Source organism: Mastigoproctus giganteus, chromosome 9 (assembly GCF_048544385.1).
Source record: "Mastigoproctus giganteus isolate SK-2022 chromosome 9, ASM4854438v1, whole genome shotgun sequence".
Classification (NCBI taxonomy): domain Eukaryota; kingdom Metazoa; phylum Arthropoda; class Arachnida; order Uropygi; family Thelyphonidae; genus Mastigoproctus; species Mastigoproctus giganteus.
In genome coordinates, this window is record NC_143583.1 from 63,545,881 (window position 1) to 63,563,352 (window position 17,472).

Genomic DNA, 17,472 nt, shown 5'->3' on the forward strand with positions numbered 1-17,472 from the left:
AAATCATCCATTCTTGCATTTATGTAATGCCAAACAGCACAAGGCTGAGAATGGTCATGAGAGAAAGGTTTTTTTTTTTAGTTTTTTGTAGGAGCATTAGCAACTAAGGCCATATTGCTCCAGGAATATGCGGTGATCATTTCCTGACCTTTCCGCATCCTCCGTATTTGGTGGTCACGGGCTCGAACCCCGGTCTGATCAAGAAGCATGTGCTACGCACTGCTGCTCCTGCCCACCTGGCTACGGAGGCGCCTATGAGAGAAAGGCTCTATTGGAGAAGAGACCATCACCAAGTTGTGATCTGAGGTGCCTAGAGGACCTCACCTCAACCATTTACTTGGAAGGGTTTTTCATGAGAAGAAGAAGATGAAAGTGTTGGCTGTGTGGTTAGAATTGTCTTGTATTCTGTTAGGTGAATGAACAGTATGTGCCCTTAGGAATTACAAAAGCCTCAGCATCCAAACCAGCTGGGTCTGTGTGACTAGAAAACTAAGGAAACATTAAAATCACTAAGGAAAATTATCACAATGTTAGGAAAGTTGGAATAGAGAAAGACAAGTTTCAAAGAAAGGTTGTCAAAGAGATCCAAGTAATTAGGGGTGTCGAGAGAATGATAGTTGCAATAGATGAGTTTGGCAGAATGGTGTAGAGAAGTATTAAGCCAGAGAAGGTCGAAAAGAGGTGGCTCGAAATTACTAAGTCTGTGACAGGGAATATCAGAGCAGACATATGCACAAGTGCCACCTTTAAAGCAAAAGGATTGTACAGCAAATAGTTAGGCAACTGAGACAAGCAGTGATTAAATCAACTGATTTAATCACTGCTTATTGGGATCACTGATTATTGGGATTCTCTCAGAAAAATTAAGTGGGGCTTAGCAAACAATAAGTTGAAATGGACATCATTGAAATTGGAACTGACAGCATATTTATTTGTGAAATGCACGAGGAATTCTTTAGTAGGATTAGATCTTTTCCCAGATTGCTTAATTCTATTAATTTAGCTATTCATGAACCTCTGTAGTAAGAAAAGGTGGGGAGGACATGATATATGAAGTAATGAAATTTTTGATCTGAGGTGCCTAGAGGACCTCACCTCAACCATTTACTTGGAAGGGTTTTTCATAAGAAGAAGAAGATGAAAGTGTTGGCTGTGTGGTTAGAATTGTCTTGTATTCTGTTAGGTGAATGAACAGTATGTGCCCTTAGGAATTACAAAAGCCTCAGCATCCCAACCAGCTGGGTCTGTGTGACTAGAAAACTAAACTGGGTCTGTGTGACTAGATATTGTGTACACATATCTGATCCAGATGCTGCCTAGAGAATTACCGATAGGTTTTGTCCTGGACTATCTGGCAACCAACCTGCAAACACCATTTTAGAGCTCTACCCTCAAAAGGTAAGAACATTGAATCTTGCCATGATGCTATCATGTTCAGTCTCCAGAGCAAAGTTACAGCAACCTATCTCTTCTGTATGTAGTATGACTGATGTAACTTTGCTCTGGAGATTGAACATGTGTTTCACCACTTCAACTCTCCATTAAGCAAAGTGGTGGTATTGCACCAGTTGATAAGAATTATATACCACCTAGCATTGCTGGGTAGCGCAGAGGGATGGTATTCATCTGTGTGGTGTGAACACCATAACTCAACCCCTGCTTATGTTGGTTCACACCTGGATGGTCATTTTGATTATACTAGGAGCCATATATAGGACTTGCACATGGGGTTATACCTAGAGTTAATAACAGTACCACCATCGTGAAGAATTTACTTATCGTAGAATGACCAGCCTTTTCCAAAATTTCATCCATTAAACTCATGTGTCATCCTGAATATCAGTTCCATCAACATAGAAAGCTCAGCATACCATTCCTGAGAGAATATCTGTGACAGCCTAAAGGTTCTCAAGGACCAGCTTATACAATAACCATACAGGACGTTATTGTATAAGCTGGAACATGTTGAGATTACTTTAAAGTTTCTAAGGTTGATTGCAAGGTGAGCAGAAGGCAACAGATTGGTGTAACATCAGATTGGTTTTCAGACTACTCTTTTTTTCTGATTTTCATAAATGACATCAAGGAAGGGATAGAGTTGTGATGTCAAAATTTTGTTGGTGATATAAGGATTGGGAGAGTCATTAATGATCAGTGCTAAACAGGTCGACTTGAAAGGACTTCAAAAATGGTCAGAAAAGTGGTAGCTATGTTTTAATTTAATAAAAGGTAAGATCTTACACTTAGGGAATGGCAACCTGAAAATAACTTACACAATATCTGGGGTTGAATTATAAACAATAGAGGAAGAAAGGGATTTGGAGGATAATAGTAATAGTGGATATGAAGTTATAGGTGCAATGAAGACATACAGAAATATGTAAGTCATTTGCTTGTTGATGGTGGGGAAGCATAATCCCACTATATAAGGCAATTTTGAGACCACACTTGGAATATCATATTCAAATGTATACTGAACCTTAAAAAAAAAAAATTCTGGCTTCCTGAAAGGGTCCAAAGATAGTCAACCTGCTTAGTAATTGCTTAGGACCCATTAGGAAAGAGCTTGATAACTAGGTACTTTAGAGATGATATGATTAAGGTCTATGAGATTTTGAGGGGGGGGGCTGGAATAGTCAATGAAGACAAAATTTTCACTATTATATAAGATTCTAGTACTGGGGACATAAATCATATTTTGGGGTAACAGTTTTAGTCTGGATTGTAGGACATTTTCTTTTAGATAGCAAGTTGTTAAACACTGAAATAAGTTACCTCCATGCATAGTTGAGCCTTACAGCTTGAGGAAATTCAAAGGTGGTTAGATATCTATGTGAAGAGAACACAGTTTATTTTATTTTATTATTTTATTTTTCAACTGGTGCAGAAAAATCCTGGAGTTTCCTTGTACTATTATGGCTTATACTATTACTAATAATCAGTTTATATAATGAAGATTATTCTGTTCTTTTCTGATATATCATAGTAAGGTCATTAGCAATAATGCCTTAGATTACAATACATTACAACAATTTAGATTACAATACATTACAACAATCATACCTTCGATTACAATACATTACAACAATCATACCTTCGATTACAATACATTACAACAATCATACCTTCGATTACAATACATTACAACAATCATACCTTCGATTACAATACATTACAACAATCATACCTTCGATTACAATACATTACGATTAATACCTTAGTATTAATATATCCTTAATGACTGTCAATTTTTTTTTTTCCTTTTAATTATGGTAGTAGTTACCATAAAATCACTCTTGTAATTTTATGTGATTGTGGTTTGTGATATAACTTCTTTCACAGTTTTACCAATATCTAATTGATTTTTACAAATATGCATGTTATTCACTTAAAAGTATCCATAACTTGTAATTTTTATCATATTTAATCAGTAGCACTTCAAAAAAGAAAAAACACTAAGTTAGAAATAAGAAAATATCTGTCATTTTTAAAAATATAACTAAAGTAACTGTTAAAATGTCCCTTTTAATATAGGAGATACACCATGTACTCGTGGAAGCAATCCAGTGTGTGAACAATTGTGTTTTGCCATGCCAACAACACATACAGAAAGCCAGTGGAAGTGTGCATGCTCTTCTGGTTTATTATCAGAAGATAAAAAAAAATGTGAAGGTAAATTACTATAAACTTTTCTATTTTTGCTGCCTGAATCCATTCTCTTAATACTGCTTTATGATATATTTATTTATTCTCAATTTGTTTTTTGTTTTTTTTTTATATCTATTGTTAAAATGTAAGGATTTCTCATAGACTGACTGTTTTTAAAATCATTCCTGAGTATTCAAAAAAGTAACTGTGAAGTGACTAAGCAAGCAAGGATGTCATTATATCACAAGAAATGTATTTGATGCAGTTTTTCCTTCCCCCAACACACAGAGAGGGGGTAGAACTTGTTGAATTCCTGGAAGCGGGGTAAGAAGAAGCATTAATTAAAGCATTTTATAGAAAACTCCAGTCTGAATTGAGAATTTAATGAACATTGCAGAGATGTTTTCTCATATGTAAAATGATATATTGTATATTGGAAATAAAGTATAGTAATTAATTGCTAATTGCAAATTATAAAATATTTACTCTCATATAAAAATAATATTTCTAGCATGTTCTGATTTATTCAGGGAAGAGATTTAAATATACAAGAGGAAAAGAGTGGGAGAAAGAACTGAACCTTGGGGACCACCGGTATTAGTGAAGAGGTTAAAAGACACAGAGCTGTCTGTCATCACTGGCAGTGAGTGCCACAAAGAAAACTGGAAAACCAATTATAAAAAAACGTTTGGCAAACCATAAGATAAAAGCTTATTTAGATGATCTTTATGCCAAATACAATCAAAATCATTCCCTGGTTTTTTTTCCCTTTAAAACAAATGTGGTCATTAGATTGAATGAAATGTGAGACGTATTGTTTCATTGAAACATGAGACAAATGGCATCACCATTTGTCAAGGCATTCAGAAGTTGTGTCAGCAATAACAGGCAAAAAATAGCAGTACAGTTCTCAAATCCAGCAATATTTTGTCAGCACAACTCATCTTCTGGTTATGTTTAGGAAAACCAGTTTATTTATATCTCAGATATAAATAAACTGATCACTTGTAAAGCAGTTATTGTTGAGTTTTAGGTGCATCAGCACTTAGACCATATTGTGCCATTGTGTATTATTTCTGTAGAAACGAGTGTTCATGTACTGATTTTATATTGTGCAGGCTGAAAAATCCAAAAAAAATAACTCATAGGGAAAAGATTAGCTAACTACAGACCCAATTATCAAGGCCTTTAGAATTTAATCCAGTCTATGATATGACTCAAACCAGACTTTTCCAAATGAGTGACAAGCAATAAATCACTATACTGTCATTGAGGACTTTAAAGCAGTGTGCTACTACAGCTAATTTTGCTGCATGGAGATTTCACCTTGGAGTGATAAGATTTTACCATGCTCTAACATTGAGAAACTTGTTGGGAATCATCCAATCGCTATATGTGAATGTGATTAGCTACTCACTGATAATAAGTGCTGGATTACTTATATTTTGAGCTTCACATTTTTTGTATGTAGCATTAGACTGAGGCAACAATTCACTAAACAGATTCACTGTTTAGAATATGTTAGGAACTTTTAGATTATTGATTATAAATAACATCAACACACCCAGCAACTTTCATTTAGTTGCAGTTGTCCACATGACACCTAAAAAAAAAAGCAGCCTATAGGTTTTCAAAATGCATACATACTCGTAGCTCATTACTCATTGTAGAAAATTATATTGTCAGAGACATCTGGTACTAGAATCTCAGTGAGGTGATTATGTGAAACTTTTGCTTTTCCCATTCCAGAACCATATGCAGTACAGAGTAAAATATATTTTGGAAGGGGAAATAATTTTAATTTTACTGTACTGCACAATTATTACTGAATATTTACTAAATTTCACCCCGGGGGCTCACATCTGGTGAGTATGGGCTTGGCACACCCAGGGTCCTGAGCCGGATATCATCATTCTTCTTTTTCTTGGTGATTCCTCTCTCTCTCTCTCTCTCTCTCTCTCTCAGGGTAACTCGGGAATTTTTTTTTTTTTTTTTTTTTTGGCTGGTGCAGCATAAGCCTCAGGCTTCCTTGCACCATATAGCTGCTAATAATAATAATAATAAATGCTATGCAAGTGCAGTATTTACTGTACTTTTCCATGTATTATACGTTAACTACAACACCAGTCTTTCTCTCAAATATGCTACTCTTATACAGTATTGTTTGCAGTAAGTTGCTGTGTACAAATGCATTTTTTTCTTTCTTTTTTTTTTTTTTTTTAATGTCTGTAACATACCAACTGAAATCTGGTAAATTTCAGTATCCAAAGAATCAAATCACAAGGTTGCCCAATTTGGGAGGTTCAAACGTATTTTATTTACTTTAAGTGATCATCCCTAGCTGCTCTTGAAAAGAGATCATCAGAGCAAGCAGGTTTTCATCTAACATATAACACACAACACACAAGCCTTCAGGTATCCACATCAAAACAATTATATTTTAGCAAAGTTTAGTGGCTTGAAGAACATTTTTAAGATTAGCAGTATTTCTTGATTTTAAAAAGTTTAAAAAGTCTGGATACCTCTTCACTCCACTATTTTTTATAGCCTTTCAAGGTTGGCAACTATGTTAGTCCAGGAGACCCGAAACAAAGCTCTCAGCATTGAAAGGATGCAATAAACAGTGCAGTGCAGAAGTGCCCAGACTTTTTAAAATTCGTGGGGGAAAATTGTGAATGGAAGGCTAATAAGGCTTTTTGGACTTATTTGCACTATTACAGTGAGCTATACACCTACTGGATATAATGGATTGGATGATATTAAACATGAAAGTAAGAGGTAATCATTGTATTCATAAAGTTTTTTCATTTATACACTATATGAAATATGTTAAGTGGGACAAATACACTCAAAATTTTAAAAACAAATACTTGATCCCATGCTATTTATCCAAAGTTAAGTGGTTAAAAAGAAGACAAAAAATTTAAGCCAATTTCCTAATAAAGTGCAAGCCCAGTAATATTAGGCTGTAATACTCAGTAATACTAAGTAATATTGCACAATTATTGAGGTTTCAGATCCAACTTTGGGTATCCACTTCAAGATAAAGTTCAGTAGGTAACATGTGCTCTCCAAATTAGTTTGGAGGAAACCTGTTATGACAAGAGCCAAGTATGCAGACTGAATGTTCAGACATAATGAATTTGCAGTGTTGGTCAAGTCATCAAATGCAGACATTGTGGGGATATCAAAGAAATGGTATCACTCAGATATAAAGGATTAAGAATTTTAATATGGGAAGTAAAATGTTTATAGAAAGGACAAACAGGACAGGAGGTGGGGAGTTTATGCTCTTAGTTAAGAAACACATAACATATAAGGCAGTGCATTCAGTTGACATTGGTGGCCAGTGCAATGTTCAGTCAGTTTGGTGTGATGTAAGCACTTGGAAAACAAAAATGAGAGTAAGAGTGTGTTATAGGTCTAATGACTGTGATGATTACAACAAATTATACAGAGAAATATACTGGGCCAGTAAATCAGAATGTCTTATAATGGGGGATTTTAACTTTCCAGATATTTACTGGAACTTGTGGGTTGGTCACTCACTCACTCACTCACTCACTCACTCACTCACTCACTCACTCACTCACTCACTCACTCACTCACTCACACTCACACTCACTCACTCACTCACTCACTCACTCACTCACTCACTCACTCACTCACTCACTCACTCACTCACTCACTCACTCACTCACTCACTCACTCACTCACTCACTCACTCACTCACTCACTCACTCACTCACATCACTCACTCACTCACTCACTCACTCACTCACTCACTCACTCACTCACTCACTCACTCACTCACTCACTCACTCACTCACTCACTCACTCACTCACTCACTCACTCACTCACTCACTCACTCACTCACTCACTCACTCACTCACTCACTCACTCACTCACTCACTCACTCACTCACTCACTCACTCACTCACTCACTCACTCACTCACTCACTCACTCACTCACTCACTCACTCACTCACTCACTCACTCACTCACTCACTCACTCACTCACTCACTCACTCACTCACTCACTCACTCACTCACTCACTCACTCACTCACTCACTCACTCACTCACTCACTCACTCACTCACTCACTCACTCACTCACTCACTCACTCACTCACTCACTCACTCACTCACTCACTCACTCACTCACTCACTCACTCACTCACTCACTCACTCACTCACTCACTCACTCACTCACTCACTCACTCACTCACTCACTCACTCACTCACTCACTCACTCACTCACTCACTCACTCACTCACTCACTCACTCACTCACTCACTCACTCACTCACTCACTCACTCACTCACTCACTCACTCACTCACTCACTCACTCACTCACTCACTCACTCACTCACTCACTCACTCACTCACTCACTCACTCACTCACTCACTCACTCACTCACTCACTCACTCACTCACTCACTCACTCACTCACACTCACTCACTCACTCACTCACTCACTCACTCACTCACTCACTCACTCACTCACTCACTCACTCACTCACTCACTCACTCACTCACTCACTCACTCACTCACTCACTCACTCACTCACTCACTCACTCACTCACTCACTCACTCACTCACTCACTCACTCACTCACTCACTCACTCACTCACTCACTCACTCACTCACTCACTCGACTTTTGTGCATTTAATGGATAACTGTTTTCTACAGCATCATGTTAGACAGACAACAAGAGGAAGCAATACTCTTGATCTGATTATCAGCAGCAACTGTTCATGCATTAGGAATCTGCAGAGAAAGACCCTCAGGGTTGCAGGGAATAGAGTGTGCTGATGTTGGACTTACTTGAAGATATTACTACTACTAAAGGTAAAAGGAAGGGCTTTTGCTTACAAAATGGTGACTACAGTGGTCTCAGACAGTTTTTAAATTCTATATAGTGGGACCAACTAATAATGTTACCAACAACAAATTCTTAATGGGAAGCATTCAGGGAAATAATCATAGAGGCTACTAGGCTTTTTGTACCAACTAAGAAATATTGTTCAAGGCTTAGACCTAATTGGATGTCAGAAGGGGATATCTTGTCTGACCAACTTGACTGGATACTATGATACGATGTAGTCACAGAGTAATTGGATGAAAAATATAATTTTGATATATCATATACTTGGATTTCAGGAGAGCCTTTGATTCTGTTTCACATAAAAGACTGCTATACAAATTGGAGCAGTGTGGCATTAAGAGTAAGTTACTGCTATAGATAAAGGGATGGATTGAGTGGGAAAAGGCAGAGAGTAGTAATTAATCGACATAGCTCTTTGTGGACTAATGTTATTAGTGGAATCCCCAGGGTTCGGTGTTGGGCACATTGTTGTTTTCTATATTTAACAATGATATTGACAAAGGCATATAAGGCTTAATTTCTAAGTTTGCAGATGATACAAGGGTGGCAGGGTGATTAATGACAGGAATAATGGTATGCTACTGCAACAGGATCTAGAAAACTTAGGCAGATGGGCTGAGAAATAGTAATCAAAGTTTAACATTGACAAATGAAAGGTAGCAGTAACCCCAGAGTAGTAATAGTAATAGTAATTGTGGCATGTGATGCAAGAAAGCAAGCCTATGAGCTTATGTAGCATCAGCCAAAAAAAAAATTCACACAGCCATTCCCTCTAAATGTTTGTCTTGTTCCTCCCTAAATTTATTTAAACTATCAACTTTCACAATGACAGATGGAAGTTTGTTCCAGCAATTAACCACCAGCTGGCTAAAGACAAATTTCTTTAGGTTCGTAATCTGAAGAAGTGGAAGAATCCCATCAGAATTCAGCGTGCTCAACCCAGTCAAGGCCTTATACACCTCAATCAGATTACCTCACAGGTGCCTTGTCTCCAGCCACTGCAATTTGCAGAACTTAAGCCTCTCTTGGTAAGAGGATTCCTTTATTCCCCTCACCAATCTTCTTGCCCTTCTCTGTACATGCTCAAATAAATCTACATCCTTCCTAAAATGAGGCCTCCAAACTTGTACGCAGTACTCAAGGCCTGACCATTGCCTTATACAGAGGGACAATCACCTCCTTTTCCCTACTAGCAAAATTCCTGCATATAATTGACACAACCCCATGACTTGTTCTTGCAGCCTGTCTGCATTGTTCAGAAAATTTCATATCTGACTGCACAATTACTCCCAGGTCTTTTTTATTTTCTACCACCCTAAGTGTAGTACCACACAGTTGGTACATTCCCCTAGGGTTACTTCTACCCATATGCAGTACTTTTCATTTGTCAATGTTAAACTTCAGTTGCCACTTCTCAGCCCATTTTCCCAAATTTTCTACATCATGTTGCAGTAGCACACTGCCATTACTGTCATTAACAACCCTGCCAACCTTTGTATTATCTGCAAACTTTGGCACTAAGTCTGATATACCTTCATCAATATCATTGATGAATATACAAAACAACAGTGGACCCAACACCGAATCCTGTGGGACTCCACTAATAACATTAGTCCATGAAGAGCAGTTCCAATTAATTACCACCCTCGATCTCCTCCCATTCAACCATCCTTTTATCCATTGTAGCAACTTACCCTTAATATCAACTATGTAATACTACACTCAGAGTACTGGAAAATGAAAAAGACTTAAGAGGTAATTGTGCAACCAGATATGAAGTTCTCTGAGCAGTGCAAACAGGCTGCCAGAACAGCTCATGGGTTTTGTCAGTGATATACAGGAATTTTGCTAGCATGGATAATGGTGTTCAAAGAAAGTGCGTCACCTAGGAATTTCACATTTCTAACCCTTTTTGATGATGGTACGTTACATTAAATTCTACAATCATGGAAGCTACTAGACTTTTCATACCTATTAAGAAATATTGTTCAAGGTTTAGGCCTAAATAGTTGTCAAATAACCTCATGAGACTTGCGGAAAAGAAGAAAAATATATGGGATGCATATAAATTATCAGCCAACACAGATGCCTATGGCAGATATAAGCTAGTCTGTAATCAAGTCACAAAGGAGGTTAGGCAGGCGAAGGAAGATTACAAGAAATCTTTGGCAAAGGATGCTAAGAAAAAACAGCAAGGATTTCTTTACTTATATAAACTCTAAAAGGAAGAGGATGAATCTGATTGGTCCACTTGATATCGATGGTTCGACTGTCGATGATCCTGCTCAGATAGCAAACAAACTGAATGAGTATTTTTCATCTACATTCATACATGAGGAGTTATTAAAGTTTGAAAATGCCAGAAGGTTTTCAAATTGTAGCAGGGTGCTTAATGATTTTGTAATAACTGAGAGCAAAGTGGAGGAGAAATTGTTAGCATTTTAGCATTAGCATTAGTAGAGGCATATGATGCAAGAAAGCAAGCTTATTCAGCATCAGCCAAAAAAAAAAAAAAAAAAAAAACAACCACTACTCCCATTTCACCCCTCCGTTCGTTCGAAATACCTGTCCAGCTGAGCCTTAAATTTATTTAGGCTATCAACTTCAACAACAAGCGATGGGAGTCTATTCCACAAACCAACTGCCCGCTGGCTAAAGGCAAATTTCCGCACATCTATCCGACATCCGTCCTTCCTCAATTTGAATTTATGCCCTCTCAGGTGATTATTCTGAGCAAGAGGAAGAATCCCATCGGCATTGAGCATGCTCAAGCCATTCAAAGCCTTATACACCTCTATCAGATCACCCCGCCGATGCCTAGTCTCCAGGCTCTGTAATTTGCAAAACTTAAGCCTTTCTTCGTAAGAGCAACCCTTTATTCCATTCACTAATCTTGTTGCCCTTCTCTGTACTCGTTCGAGCAGCTCTACATCCTTCTTGAAATGAGGCCTCCAGACCTGTATACAGTACTCAAGGTGTGGCCTGACCGATGCCTTATACAAGGGAATAATCACATCCTTATCCCTGCTAGAAAAATTCCTGTATATCATTGACAAGACACCATGAGCTACTCTTGCAGCTCGTCTGCACTTCTCAGAGAACTTCATATCTGCCTGCACAATTACCCCCAGGTCCTTTTCATTCTCTACCACTGTCAGCGTAGTACCACACAGTTGATACGTTGATCTGGGGTTACTGTTTCCCATATGTAGTACTTTACATTTGTCAATGTTAAACTTCATTTGCCACCTCTCAGCCCATCTGCTCAACCTTTCCAGATCCTGTTGCAGCAGCATAGTATCAGTAGTGTCCTTAACAACCCTGCCAACCTTGGTATCGTCTGCAAACTTGGACATTAAGCCTGATACACCATCATCAATATCATTTATAAATACAGAAAACAACAATGGACCCAGCACTGAACCCTGAGGAACTCCACTAATAACATTAGTCCACGTTGAGCAGTGTCCATTGATTACCACTCTCTGTCTTCTGCCACTCAACCATCCCTTTATCCATAGCAGCAATTTGCCTCCAATGCCACACTTCTCCAATTTGTGCAGCAGTCTTCCATGCGCAACAGTATCAAAAGCCTTTTTAAGATCCAAATATATAATATCAAAGTTATTCCCTGCATCCAGTTCTTTTGTGACTACATCATAGTATCCAATCAAATTGGTCAGACAAGACCTGCCCTTAACAAAACCATGCTGTGTCTGAGCTATAACTGAATTCTTGTCCAGATGATCCTGCAGTGCTTCTTTAACCAGTGCCTCCATTAATTTTCCTGGAACCGAAGTTAAACTAACAGGTCTATAATTACTTGTGTCAGCCTTTGATCCTCCTTTGTGAATTGGGGTTACATTTGCACATCTCCAGTCCATGGGTACCTCCCCTGAGTCCAAAGAAGCTCTCATAATTATGGCTAGGGGTTTGCTTACTTCCTTTGCTGCCTCCTTTAATATAACTGGATAGATCCCATCCACCCCTGGTGCCTTTTTTATGTTTATCCTCAGCAATTTCTCCTCCACTTTCCTCTCAGTTATTAGAAAATAATCTAGCTCACTGCCATTGTTTACTTCACCTACGACATTCCCCTTCCTGAATAACTCCTCATGTGTGAATGTAGATGCAAAATACTCATTTAGATTGTTAGCCACCTGAGCAGGATCCTCAACTGTTGAACCATCAACATCCAGTGGACCAATCTGATTCATCCCTTTCCTTCTTGAGGTTAAATAGGTAAAGAACTCTTTTCTGTTTTTCTTTGTGTCCTTTGCCAAGGATTTCTCATAATCTGCCTTTGCCTGCCTAATCTCCTTTGTGACTTGGTTACAGACCAACTTATATCTATCATAGGCTTCCATGTCACCCATTAATTTGTATGTATCCCATGCATTTTTCTTCTCTGCCATATGTCTCATTAGTTCATCTGACAACCATTTAGGCCTGAGCCTTGAACAATATTTCTTGGTTGGTATGTAAAGCCTGGTAGCTTCCAAGATTAGTTCCTTGAATGCTTCCCATTTTGAATTTGCTGTTGGTAACATCATCAGTTGGTCCCACTGTATAGAATTTAAATACTGTCTCAGCCCATCATAGTCGCCTTTACGAAAGCAAAAACCCTTCCCTTTGCCTCTGATGGTAGTTACCTCCTTGAGTAAATCCCACTTCAGCACACTGTGATCACTGCCACCCAGTGGTTCCTTTATCTGCAGATTCCTAATGCATGAAGAATCACTACTGATAATCAGATCAAGAGTATTACTCCCTCTAGTTGCCTCCCGAACATGCTGGTGTAGAAAACAATCATCCAATAAATCCACAAAAAGCCCTGCTAGTGTGTGAGTGACCAACCTACAAATTCCAGTCAATATCTGGGAAATTAAAATCCCCCATTATAAGACTCTCTGATTTACTGGCCCATTCTATTTCCCTGTACAGTATCTTATTATACTCATCAGAGTCATTAGGCCTATAGCACACTCCTACTCTCAATTTTGATTTACCTATGCTTATGTCACACCAAACTGACTCGACACTGCCCTGTCCATCAATGTCGACTGGCTTCACTTCCTTGGATTTTATGTGTTTTTTAACTAATAGCATAACCCCTCCTCCCCTCCTGTCCTGTCTATCCTTTCTATACACATTGTACTCCCCAAAATGTTGAAGATAAACATAAGAAAGGCACCTGAGGATGGGATCTATCCACTTATATTAAAGGAGGCAGGAAAGCAACTAAGCAAACCCTTAGCCATATTTATGAGATCATTCTTGGACTCAGGGGAGGTCCCCACGGACTGGAGATGTCCAAATATATCCCCAATTCACAAAGGGGGATTGAAGGTTGACACGAGTAATTACAGACCAGTTAGTTTAACTTCTGTTCCAGGTAAAATAATGGAGTCACTGGTTAAAGATATATTGCAGGATCACCTAGGCAAGACTGCAGCAATAATTCAGACACAGCATGGGCTTGTTAAGTGAACGTCTTACCTGACAAATTTGAAAGGATATTATGATGTGGTTACAAAGGAACTGAATGCAAAAAATAATTTTGATATCATATATTTGTATTTCAGGAAAACTTTTGACACTGTTGCGCATGGAAGACTATTGTACAAATTGGAGCAGAATGGTATTAAGGGTAAGTTGCTACAATGGATAAAAGGATGGTTAAGTGCTAGAAGACAGAGGGTGGTAATCAATGGGTGCTGCTCTTCTTGGACTAATGTTATTAGTGGAGTCCACATGGTTTGGTGTTGGGCCCACCATTGTTTTGTATATTTATCAATGATTACAGTATAGTTTAGGGCTAAAGCCTCGGGTTACGTAAATAGTTTAACTAACGTACAAGTTAATGCATTTGCATCATTTCTGTACATAACCAACTACATAAGTAGTTATAAATTAGCATCATTAAGTATATCTCATATTGTGAATACTTTCACAACGAGTTGCCATTATATTGCACTACCTCGAATAAGTAACGCTTCACCATAGGAGACTATTGTTACTTATTCTCAGCGGATACCATCACCCATATAGCACCATTTTGGAGCTTATTGGCTCCTCATCAATGGGTGGGCCGGTACCCTCGTGTTGCACTGATGACAACCCAGATGTGAAGTATAAATTCACAATATGAGAGATGCCTGATGGTGTGGAGTAATTTAGATTTTTTTTTGGTAGTTGTTGGCGCATCGGCTTCTGTGGCCATAATGCACCTCCCAAGGTTTTTGCAGTACTTTGATCCAAGCCCGAGGCGGGATTCGAACCCGCGACCTTTGGGTTGCCAGGCAGGCACTTTTCCCACCCAGCTAGCCCGGTCGGCATTTAGATTATGGTATAGTTTAGGGCTAAAGCCTTAGGTTACGTAAATAGTTTAACCAAAGTATAAGTTAGTGTGTTTGCATCATTTCTGTACATAGCCTGTACTATTTATAATTTTTGTACTATTTATAATTATACATTTCTGTACTATTTATAACTACATAAATAGTTATAAATTGGCATCATTAAGTATATCTCATATTGTGAATACCTTCACAACTTCACTTAATGTTAGAGTTTAGTAAACGTCTGTCCGCCCCTTGCTTACAGAATTCCTCGTGTGAATGTAGATGCAATATTATTAGTACCTACGTGTACAACAATATCACCTTTTGTGCCCTTAAAAGACGATATCTGCTCTATGTCATCTACTTTTGATCCCAGTAGACATATAAATAACTAAATTTTCTGTTTATACTCTGGCACGACAACCAAGTCAGTAGAGTTTACAATAAATCGTCAATACAAATATTTATCGTATTTAGTAGTCACGGGTTTGAACCCCGGCTCACTCAAGGAACGCATGCTATGCACTCTCGCTCCTGACCACTGGGCTACGTCAGGCCTGCCGGTTCTATTCCTCCTGTCCTTTTTGTGCAATGTATTTCCTTTCCCTGACAGTAGAATTGCTTACAATAACTACCTCCAGTGGGACCAGCACATTCTGCCTTGGGGATTTTAACTGCATTGCTTGCTCACAAGTGTGTGGCTCTGGCATTGAGTTGGGCAGCTGAGAGCATTTTAATTCCTTCGAGGGTATCTACCCTATATGAGAGCTTGAAGGACAGGTTGGATGCCCTCGAAGGAACTAAATTGAGGGGCCCATCAAGCTCTCAGCTGCCCACATCAACGCCAGAGCTTGCACTTGGTCATCGCGCAACACAGCGGCAACCCCCAAGGCAGAATGCGCTGGTCCCAAAGGAACTAGTAGTTGTTGGTGACTCTATTGTCAGGAAAACGGGGAACATGCTTTGTAAAAAGGATAGGTGGAACAGGACCAGGGTATGTCTGCCAGGGGCAAAGGTTGATGACGTTGTAGAGCAGATATCATCTTTTAAGGGCACAAAAGGTGATATAGTTGTACACGTTGGCACTAATGATATCAAGAGTAGGAGACCGGCAGAATTGCTTAACAAGTACAGGTCACTGTTGAAAAAAAGCCGTGAAATAGGGTTGAATTTGAAATTGTCTGCAATTCTACCCAGACATGATAGGAGGGAGTATATGATGAGAGCCTTGTCGATCAATTCGGCCCTGGAAAGATTGTGCAAGGCTCAAGGGGTAGAATTTTTTTCAGCCTGGACTGTACTTGTTAACAGGAGAGATTGCTTCTACAGGGATGGGATACACTTAAATAGAAAGGGTGCAAGAATATTTGCTGATGCTATCGAGGCAGTGTTAGGTGGGTCGGAAAACTGCTAGCTTGGGGGGAGACAAAGACGAATAGATTAACAGTAGCCACCGGCAGAGGTGAAAGAGATTCTTGCACTGCTTCTATTGGAATGAGCAGAAGCCTGAAAAACAAGTTGCAGGATATTTCAGAGACTGCTGGGAGTCATTGCGGTACAAGTAAACACATGGGTTGTGTTAGGGTAGCTAAGAATAGAAATAGGTGCATGTATACTTGCGTGTACACCAATGCTAGGAGTTTAGTAAATAAATTTGATGAATTTGAGGTATTGCTCAAAACATCAAAGGCAGATATTGTTGGGATATCAGAGACGTGGTGTCACACAGATATAAGGAATGCAGAACTGGAATTTGGGGAGCACAACGTCTACAGAAAGGATAGACTAGATAGGAAGGGAGGAGGGGTTATGCTATTAGTTAAGAAATACATAAAATCCAAGGAAGTGAAGCCAGTGGACATCGCTGGACAGTGCAGTGTCGAGTCAGTTTGGTGTGACATAAGCATTGGGAGATCAAAATTCAAAGTAGGAGTGTGCTATAGGCCTAATGACTCTGATGAGTATAATAAGAAACTGTACAGGGAAATAGAGTGGGCCAGTAAATCAGAGAGTCTTATAATGGGAGATTTTAATTTCCCAGATATTGACTGGAATTTGGGGGCTGTTCACTCACACACTAGCAAGGCTTTTGTGGATTTATTGGATGATTGTTTTCTACATCAGCATGTTCGGGAGGCAACTAGAGGGAGGAATACTCTTGATTTGATTATCAGCAGTGATTCTTCATGCATTAAGAATCTGCAGATAAATGAACCACTAGGTGGCAGTGATCACAGTGTGCTGAAGTGGGATTTACTCAAAGAGGTAACTACCATTAGGGGTAAAGGGAAGGGTTATTGCTTTCGTAAAGGCGACTACGATGGACTGAGACAGTATTCAAATTCTATACAGTGGGACCAACTGATGATGTTACCAACAGCAAATGCAAAATGGGAAGCATTCAAAGAACTTATCTTGGAAGCTACTAGGCTTTACATACCAACCAAGAAATATTGTTCAAGGTTTAGGCCTAAATGGATGTCAGATGAACTGATGAGGCATATGGCAGAGAAGGAACATGCATGGGATACATACAAATTAACACATGACACAGAAGCCTATGATAGATACAAGTTGATCTGTAACCAA

At 38.8% G+C, this 17,472-nt stretch overlaps 1 protein-coding gene across 1 annotated transcript in view; it reads left to right on the plus strand.

The window, feature by feature from the left end:
* The window catches only part of mgl (low-density lipoprotein receptor-related protein megalin), a 1,043,262-nt gene that overhangs the window by 571,886 nt on the left and 453,904 nt on the right, over nt 1–17,472 (plus strand). The window contains exon 42 of the mRNA XM_090381453.1: nt 3,535–3,672. Coding sequence (XP_090237579.1) covers nt 3,535–3,672 — 138 coding nt within the window. The remainder of the gene's footprint in view (nt 1–3,534; nt 3,673–17,472) is intronic.